At 45.0% G+C, this 10,401-nt stretch overlaps 1 protein-coding gene across 1 annotated transcript; it reads left to right on the top strand.

Moving 5' to 3' along the window:
• The first annotated feature begins 592 nt into the window (after positions 1-592).
• LOC143793435 (uncharacterized) lies at positions 593-9,697 on the top strand. The gene is made up of 2 exons (XM_077280391.1): positions 593-708; positions 8,720-9,697. The coding sequence occupies exons 1-2, from the start codon at positions 672-674 to the stop codon at positions 9,430-9,432; spliced, it is 750 nt and encodes a 249-aa protein (XP_077136506.1). The 5' UTR covers positions 593-671; the 3' UTR covers positions 9,433-9,697.
• Positions 9,698-10,401: the final 704 nt, after the last annotated feature.

Here is a 10,401-nt window from a genome sequence, read left to right as displayed (position 1 = left end):
AAATGGATGTGGAGGGGCAGACGTCAAGAGCTGTCGCCTGCCAGAAACACGAGGAATCCTCACCACTGCACTGTAGGCAGAAGAGCCCGACTCGACATGCCAAGATGGACCCTTGGAGGAGCAGAAGATTCAGCAGATCGGGGGGGATTGGACCCTAATAGTGCTCTCGGGCCAGTACCTCATCACTAGACCCTGACAGAAGGAGTCAGAGGCTATAGGACATGGCACAGCTGGGCCGGCACCCTGTCAGAAGATGAGTGACGGGAGAGTGAGTGCTGCCATCTCACTGATGTGTTTGGGGCCAACTCCAAGGGTGTTCTATCGTCTGCTGCCAAATCTGATATCAACTCTTACGCCAATGTTACATAGTTACATAGTTAGGAAGGCCGAAAAAAGACATTTGTCCATGTAATTTTTCCCAGTACATAAACATATTTTATTGCTATGATATTGACTATTTCCACATCTTTCACTTTATCAGTCATCTTGTTCTTGTGAAAATCCATTGCATCACTGTGTAATAATAATGGGCTGTGCAGTCTACGGCGGCTGGATGATGGCAGGTAACACAGGTATAAAAGAGCCGCACGTCCCCAGGAAGTTCACATCCGAACACGTCCTTGTGCCAACTGCTCTCTGACATCAAGAAGAACATCGCCTCCATCTATAAGATGCAGTCTCACAGCTGTCACTGCTCCTGTGATCCCGGTAAGTCTCCGCCCGGAGTCATTGTATGTGGTGGGGAGAGTCAATGTGTCACGGGAGAGCCGGTGTCTAGTGCGGCTCAATACGGAATTTTCATAGAATTATTTAGGTTTTTCAACAGCATTTTAGCTGCCGACATCAATAAAGCTTTCTTCATTCATCACTTGCCCATCTTCTGTCAAAATCGGTTGCTGCATATGCAGAGCGCATCAGCTGAAAAGAGTTAGTCATCGGCTGCTGCGCTCTGCATAAGCAGCAAATGAACTGTCAAAGCTCACTTCATGTTGCGGAGCTTTGTCACCATTTAGGGCTATAATCTACGATCTGGGGTCTGAAAAATGTTAGGCAGTCTAGTCAAAATTGTAAATAATGTATAGGGGTATTCCTAGCTCCAGGATCATATCCCAATGTGTAGTAGGTGTAATAATAATAATATTAGCAGATGCCTCCAATTTGAAATGTGGTATACTTCTTCTGATTAGCTATGTCACATGGTTGCGATAACTAACAACTAACTAACTGTCACTATTTGAATGGTCATGGATATCTAAGCTACTGCAATGACCTGCACATAGGGAAAGTGACATAGCTAATCAGAAGAACTATACTGCATTTGTAATTGGAAGTATTTGCTAATATTATCATTATTACCCTTTTCAAAGTAAAATTTGCTGGAATAATTAGCTGATGCCATGTCATGCTTGGAGAGCCCCTGATGCGCCTAACCAGTGGAAACCCCCCACAAGTGACCTCATTTTGGAAACCACACCCCTCAGGGATTTTATCCAGGGGTATATTGAGCATTTTGCTCCCACAGGTACAACACAGAATTTGATAACATTAGATTGTCATATTGAATATGTCATCATTAGTGTTGAGCGCACGTGCCTGATAGACACCTCTCCATTACTAACTCCTGGGCTTGATGTCAGCTGACATTACAAGCTGAAATCAACCAAGGGCAAGTGGAAAGAGCAGGGCAAAGCTCCAGAATTGGGGCATCTAATGTATGCGCCTTTTGGGGGGCAGCTGAGCACTGCTATTTTTAGGCTAGGGAGGGGCAAATGTCAATGAGCCATCCCAGCCTGAGAAAACGAGTCCACAGCTGTCTGCTTTAGCTTGGCTAGTTGTCAATATTAAGAAGTAGCCCTCAAAGTTTTTTAAATGATTAATTTAAATAATTAAAAAAAAAATAGCATTGAGGCCCCTCTATTTTTTTATAACCAGCCAAGATAAACCAAACAGCTGAGGGCTGCTGCCTGCAGCTGTCTGTTTTACCTGCACTTGTTATCAAAAATAGAGGGGATCCCACACCTGTTTTTTATTATAAATTTTTTTCAACATTGTTTGTCGGCCAATCACAGCCATGTTAATACTTGACATGGCTGTGATGGGGCTGGAAGTGCCCATATAGGAAAAGATTGTTGATTGGCTGGGCTGCAGCATTTTAACATGCTTATTGCTTTGTTCTGGCTGCCGAACCCAAACAGTGACACAGACTTCCGGGAGAAGTCCATGTTCAGGGTCTATGCATGGACACTATTTTTTACAGAGATTTATTATGCTTTATAAAGATTGCAACACAGGCACACCTGAATTCTCACACTTCCAGCAGTGATCCCATCTATTCCCAAACTGCACAAACCCCTCATCCTGCTGATACCCCAATATTGAGCTGCTGCTGCCGTATGTGTCCCTATTACTGCACCTTCTGTGTGGTACAATAATGGCTCCTCTTACATAATAATGCCACCATTGAGCCCCTTATATAGTAAAACTCTGTTCCCTCTAGATGGTAAAATTACAGCTTAGACAAATTTGATTTCCTTCTGTGAGTGTCCTAGAAAGTAATAAACCCTTCCGTAAGTCCCTTAGACACAAAGTAATAAACCCTTCCATATGTTCCTTAGACACTTCCACTATATCTTGAGTGTCCCTAAATATAAGGATGTCTTTTAAGTGACCACTTAACATTTAATATCTTTCTGCATTTCTCTAAAAAGTAATAATATCCCCTGATGCCCCCACAGTTCCCCCACACAGTGTGATGCTACCACATATAGTATGATGGCCTCCACAAACCTCCACAAACAATATAATGGCCCACAAAGCCTCTTATATAGTACTAGATGGTGGCCCGATTCTAACGCATCAGGTATTCTAGAATATGTATGAACTTGTTCAGTAAACGTAAACGTAGCATATAACAGCCCACATAGCATATAGCACAGCCTATGTAGCATATAGCACAGCCACATAGTATATAACACAGCCCACGTAGCATATAACACAGCCACATAGCATATATCACAGCCACGTAGTATATAAGACAGCCCACATAGCATATAACACAGCCCACATAGCATATAACACAGCCACATAGCATATAGCACAGCCACGTAGCATATAACAGGCCACATAGTACATTGCACAGCCCACGTAGTATATAACACAGTGACATAATATATAACACAGCCATGTAGTATGTAGCACAGCCACGTAGTATATAGCACAGCCACGTAGTATATAGCACGGCCCATGTAGTACATTGCACAGCCCACGTAGTATATAACACAGCGACATAGTATATAACACAGCCACGTAGTATGTAGCACAGCCACATAGTATATAGCACAGCCAGGTAGCATATAACACAGCGCACATAGCATATAGCACAACCCACATAGTATATAACACAGCAACATAGTATATAACACAGCCACGTAGTATATAACACAGCCACGTAGTATATAGCATAGTCCATGTAGTATATAGCACAATCCACATAGTATATAGTACAGTCCACGTAGTATATAACACAGCCACGTAGTATATAGCACAGCCACATAGTATATAGCACAGCCACATAGCATATAGCACAGCCAAGTAGAATATAACACAGCCCACATAGCATATAATAGCCCACGTAGTATATAGCACAGCGACGTAGCATATAGCACAGCCACATAGTATGGAGCACAGCCACGTAGCATATAACAGCCCACATAGTATATAGCACAGCCACATAGCATATAACACAGGCCACGTAGCATATAGCACAGCCACGCAGCATATAGCACAGCCATGTAGTATCTAACACAGCCCACGTAGTATATAGGTAAAGAAAATTGGTGCGCACTCAGGTAGTATATAGTACAGTCCACATAGTATATAGCACAGTCCACGTAGTATATAGCATAGTCCATTTAGTATATAGCACAATCCACATAGTATATAGTACAGTCCACGTAGTATATAACACAGCCCACATAGTATATAGCACAGTCCATGTAGTATATAGCACAATCCACGTAGTATATAGCACAGTGCACATAGTATATAGCACAGTGCACATAGTATATAGCACAGCCACGTAGTATATAGCACAGCCACATAGTATATAGCACATGCACAGCCCACGTAGTGTATAGCACAGCCATGTAGTATATAGCAGCCATGTAGTATATAACAGCCCACCTAGTATATAGCACAGTCAACATAGTGAAGAGCACAGTCCACATAGTATATAGCACAATCCACATTGTATATAGTACAGTTCACGTATATAACACAGCCCACGTAGTATATAGCACAGTCCACATAGTATATAGCACAGCGCACATAGTATATAGCACAGCCACGTAGTATATAGCGCAGGCACAGCCCACGTAGTGTATAGCACAGCCACATAGTATATTAATAATAATAATAATAATCTTTATTTTTATATAGCACTAACATATTCTGCAGCGCTTTACAGTTTGCACACGTTATCATTGCAGCCACATAGTATATAACACAGCCCATGTAGTATATAACACAGTCCACATAGTATATAGCACAGTCCACGTAGTATATAGCACAGTCCACGTAGTATATAGCACAATCCACGTAGTATATAGTACAGTCCACATAGTATATAACACAGCCCATGTAGTATATAGCACAATCCACGTAGTATATAGCACAGTGCATGTAGTATATAGTACAGTGCACGTAGTGTATAGCACAGCCACAGAGTATATAGCACAGTGCACATAGTATATAGCACAGCCATGTAGTATATAGCACAGTGCACGCAGTATATAGCACAGCCACGTAGTATATAGCACAGTGCACGTAGTATATAGCACAGTGCACATAGTTTATAGCACAGCCACATAGTATATAGCACAGCCCTTATAGTGTATAGCACAGCCACGTAGTATATAGCAGCCACGTAGTATATAGCACAGCCATGGAGTATATAGCACAGCCCACGTAGTATATAGCAGTGTGGGCGCCATATCCCTGTTAAAAAAATTATTAAAATAAAAAATAGTTATATACTCACCTTCCGGTGGCCCCCAGATCCAGCCCAGGAGTTAGCAATGATGTCGCCAGGTCCGTTCCCAGTGATGCTTTGCGGCAACAACCCGTGATGATGTAGTGGTCTCGCGTGATCCTACATCATCTGGGGTCATTTTGCAAAGCATTACTGGTAACGGAGCTGCCGAGAGCATCACGAGGATGGGGAAGGCTTCAGGGGCCGCCGGAAGGTGAGAATAGCACAATTTTTTTTTTATTATTATTTTTAACATTATATCTTTTTACTATTGATGCTGCAAAGGCAGCATCTATAGCAAAGCCTGTCGCTACTGTCGATACTGTGGCCTCGACCAATCAGAGACGCGGGATTTCCAGGACAGACAGACAGACAGACAGACGGAAAAACCCTTAGACAATTATATATATAGATGATCCCCACAATCTCCACCACACAATATGATAGCCCCTACAGCTCCCCACACAGTATGATGGTCTCATCGTAACTTATACACAGTAAGATGCCCAATCACTAAATTTGATCGGCGCACAACCTCCCACACAGTATAATGGCTCAACAGCCTCCTACACAGCATGATGGACCCACAGCCCCTCACATAGTATGGTGACCCCACAGCCACGTAGTATGGCCGCCCCATCAGCCCCCGCCATAGTATGCTGGCCCCATCGGCCATCCACATAGTATGATGGACCCCACAGTCACAACACAGTGGAATGTCCCCCAGAGACCCTCACACATAGTATGATGTCCCCTGCAGCCTCCCACCAAGTATTATGCCCCCCCACAGCCCCTCCCTGCAGCACCCCACACATAGCATGATGGCCCAAAGGGCTCCCCACCCCCAATATAATAACCCATGTACATAGTATGATGGTCACCCCAGCCTCCAACACAATAAGATAGCCATACAGTCCCTAGCACACAGTAAGATGGCCCCCACAGCCTTCCACACAGTATTATGGCCCCCACAGCCCCTCACAGTGTATGATCATCCCTACAGCACCCCACACATAGCATGATAGACCAAAGAGCTCCCTACACCCAATATAATAACCTCTGTACATAGTATGATGGTCACCACAGCCTCAAACACAATAAGATAGCCCTACAGTCCCTAGCACACAGTAAGATGGCCCCCACATCCTTCCACACAGTATTATGGCTCCCACGGCAACTCACATAGTTTGATAATCTCAACAGCACCCGACATTTAGTATGACAGCCTCCCCAGTGCTCCACATAAAGTATTATAACCCCTGCACCAAGAATGATTGCCATCCCAGCCTCTCACACAGTCTCACACAGTATGATGGCCCCACAGTCACCAACACATGGTAAGATAGTCCCACAGCCATTCCAATTATGATGGGTCCACAGTCCCAAACACACAGTATGATGGTTCCCACAGCCTCCCCAACAGTATAATGGACTACCCAGTCCCTTACCTAATGTAATGGTCCTCACAGCCTTCCTTACACAATATGATGCCACGCAGCCTTAACCACACAGTATAATGTCCTCCACATCCTCAAACACAGTATTATGGCCCCCACAGCCTCTAACTCAGTATGATGGCTCCATAATCCCCCACACACAGTATAATAGCCCTACCAGCCTCCCACACAATATAATGGCACCAAAAGACCCCCAAACACACTATCATGCCTTACAGTCCCCATTACAACAATATGATGGCCCTCACATCTCCACACACATATTATGATCACTCCCATATCCACTCCACACATAGACAACAGCCACAGCCCTTGACTACAGTATGCTGCCCTCACAGCAATTCCACAGCCCACACATTATAATGACCCCCACTACATATGATGGCTCCACAGTAGCCCCCATCACACTGAATGACATACCAAACAGGCCCAGACTGGCCCACAGGGTAACAGAGGAATCCTCCGGTGGGCCCCTGTGCAGACCTGAGCCCCCAACCTCACTGTATGGGCAGTACTTGGCATAATTCACTTGATTCTCTCTGTGCAGAAAAAAGCAGCGTCTCCTCATTCATTAACCAAACTACCCAGTTTATTAATAAATAGAGATAGAAGTAAATTTGTGACAAGGGTAGTGTAATATTTCTATGCAGGTGAAATGTGTGCCCCCCAAAGGCAATGCTACTGGTGGGCCCTTGGCACCCCAGTCTGACACTGTACCCAAATACGCATACAAATACTATGCGACAAACTAAAAAAAACGAACACAATATACTTACCTAAGCCCAGATCCTCGTTCACCAGCGCACTCAGTGTCTTGGCACAGTCGAACGAAAAAGTTGGCAAAGTTTTAATTATGATAAAATTTTACTACTTGTGCTGGGACTCTGATGCCCTGTGCATGATCCTGCCGTGCTGTAGACCACAGGACGAAAGTGTCCTGCAGACTACAGGACGGAGAGCAATAAAGAAGAAAGCCCAAGACTCTACTGCAGATTTTTACTCTATTGCAATGCTATGGCCGCCGATAAAGTTAATAGTGAATGCTACGTTATGCTACTGCCTTTGGGGTCTGTAGAAAACTCAGAGCATTTAATGTACCGTATTTTCGGACTATAAGACGCACCGAACCATAAGACACACCCCAAATTTTCAGAGGGAAAATGTCAAATGGGGGTCCGTCTTACAGTCGGAATTCAGCTTACCAGGGAAGGGATCAGTACAGGTGGAGGAGTGGTCACAGGGGTCGTGCCGTGGTCCAGGCTGGTGCAGTCGTGTTGCTCTGTGTTGCAGTGGTGCTCTGTGCTGCGGCGGCAGCGCTCTGTGCTGGGGTGGCAGCGGGGCTCTGTGCTGGTGCGGCAGCGGGGCTCTGTGCTGGGTCGGCAGCGGGGTTCTGTGCTGCGTGGAGGGCTCTGCCGGCATTTCGTCAAAGTCCGGAAGCCCCCACAGCTCTGTTGTTACGATGCGGTGGCCTCTGGGAAAATGGCCGCTGGGGCGGCCCATGCTCAGATTCAGATCTTGGCTACGAGATCTCGTCCCAAGATTTCGGGACGAGATCTGAATCTGAGCATGCACCACCCCCGGTGGCCTTTTTCCCGGAGGCCACCGCATCGCAGCAACGGAGTTGTGGTGGCCTCCGGGTTTGATGAAATGCCGGCGGAGCCCCCCACGCAGCACAGAGCCCCGCTGCCACTGCAGCACAGAGCCCCACTGCAGCTCCAGCACAAGGCCCCGCTGACGCACCACAGAGCACCGCCATTGCCGCACCAGCCTGGGAGGAAGGGAGGCTGCATCGGGACTGCCACCACCAGGGCCTCCACCACAGGATTTGTAAGTATGTTCTGACCATAAGACGCACCCCCATTTTCCTCCAAAATTTTTTGGGAAAAAAGTGCATCTTATGGTCTGAAAAATACGGTACATTTGATGCACATAGAATAAAAATGTCAACATTTCCTAGTCATACTTGATTGTACAGCCGAATTGGAATTTTGGCAAATTTTCTCATCGCGAATAATGATAGAATATGAATTGCAGCTACGTCTTTGGGACTTACTATTGAAAATATCACCTTGTCTCTAAGACAACTGCAATGTATAAATGTATCATCTGTTCATCTCTTTCATTGCTTTCAGTGGGTTTTATTTTGCAGTTATACAAGAGTTTATAAAGTTTTATCGCTCACTACAAGTAGAATTACAACCTTACACTTATATGTTTTATAATCCAATTGTAGAGCCTCAGCTGCTGGTGGTCACTAAAGACTTCAATCTGAAGATCGGACCCGTTCCGAAAGCCTATCTTGATGATTTTAATGCAAGAACGCCGGTGTGTGGGAAAGTGAATAATATCAGTAAGATTGCCTGCAGTCCTGATGGCTCCCTGTTCTGTGTCCGGGATGGAGATCTGTACACGGGGCCATTGCCTTCCAATAAAGACACCGACTGGTTTTGTGCTGCCAGAAGAGTCGGGAAATGTGGATGGGATGAATTTAAGATCATTTTCTTCCATCCGAATGGAACTTTCTATGGAGCAACATGTAATGGAGACTTGTACAAGGGTCCGAAGCCTGACAACGAAAACGTATGCTGGCGCGACTGCGTAGCCACCAGAATCGGGTGTGGAAACTGGAACCAGTACGAAGCTCTGTTCTTCCACCCAAATGGCACTCTGTACGCTGTGTGCAAAGATGACAGCTTCGTGAAGGGAAATCCACCCACCGCACCCGGGAATTGGCTGGCGTCAACGACTAAAGTTGGGACAGGAGGCTGGCTGAGACTCACCCACTTCATGGCTTTCAGCCCTGATGGGAATCTGTGGAGTGTGGATAAGAATGATGGAAAGATCTATAAAAAGTCACCTCCAGTTCATGAGAACGACAATTATGTGGGTTTTGCTGAAAATTTGGGATTTAACTATAACATTTATAAATTTCTTTGTTTTAGATAATATCTGTAGCCTTAGGGACTGCAGCTTCCCTTTACTTCCTATTTCTTGCAGCTTTCTTTTTTGACTTTGATAAATTGAAAAATATTATTTTTATTAATTCTCAAAGGCTTATTTTATTGTTCGATTTAATAAGCTTCATTCTAACTCTTAGTGTCTGCAATTTCCTCTGATTTTCAGTGTCTGCAGATTCCCTCTGATTTTCATTGTCTGCAGATTCCCTCTGCAGCAGCGGCTACAGGGAGGAAATAAACTTGTGATCTTCTTGTAGTTGTTCACTTTCAGTCATTGTGGATTAGTATGGATTGGTTAGAGTGACAGCTCATTATCTTGTGATGGCGGAGGCTGTAATCACGCCCCAGCATGCTAATTGCGTCTTCTCTGAAAACATACTTTCACAACAGGTTGTTAATAGAGATGAGCCACCTCCCTAGTGTTTGGGTTCGGTTTGGTTCGTTGAACAGGGACGTGTTCGAGGAACTGTTCATCGATTGTTCGAAGAACACCGTCGAACCCCATTGAAACCAATGGCAGGCAAACACAAACACATACAAACACATGGAAAACACATAGAAAACACCTTAAAAGGTCTCCAAAAGCTGACACACTGCTCAGAAGACACAACAAACACATGGAAAAGTCACAACCAGGGCCGGCGTCAGCACCGGCGCAGTATATAACACAGCACAGCGCAGTATATAACACAGAACACTGCAGTATATAACACAGCACGCGCAGTATATAACACAGCACGCGCAGTATATAACACAGCACGCGCAGTATGTAACACAGCACGCGCAGTATATAACACAGCACGCGCAGTATATAACACAGCACGCGCAGTATATAACACGGCACGTGCAGTATATAACACAGCACGCGCAGTATATAACACAGCACGCGCAGTATATAACACAGCACGTGCAGTATATAACACAGCACGCGCAGTATATAACAGCACGCGCAGTATAT

The sequence above is a fragment of the Ranitomeya variabilis genome, chromosome 1 (genome assembly GCF_051348905.1).
Source record: "Ranitomeya variabilis isolate aRanVar5 chromosome 1, aRanVar5.hap1, whole genome shotgun sequence".
NCBI lineage: Eukaryota > Metazoa > Chordata > Amphibia > Anura > Dendrobatidae > Ranitomeya > Ranitomeya variabilis.
The sequence above is the reverse complement of the archived record's forward strand: the minus strand, read 5'-3'. Positions and strand labels throughout refer to the sequence as shown.

Bases quoted from the DNA above. Each gene is read 5' to 3' on its own strand.
- LOC143793435 (XM_077280391.1), top strand. From the start codon at position 672: ATGCAGTCTCACAGCTGTCACTGCTCCTGTGATCCCG. The intron at 709-8,719 runs GTAAGTCTCCGC...ATCCAATTGTAG, and splicing joins TCACTGCTCCTGTGATCCCG to AGCCTCAGCTGCTGGTGGTC.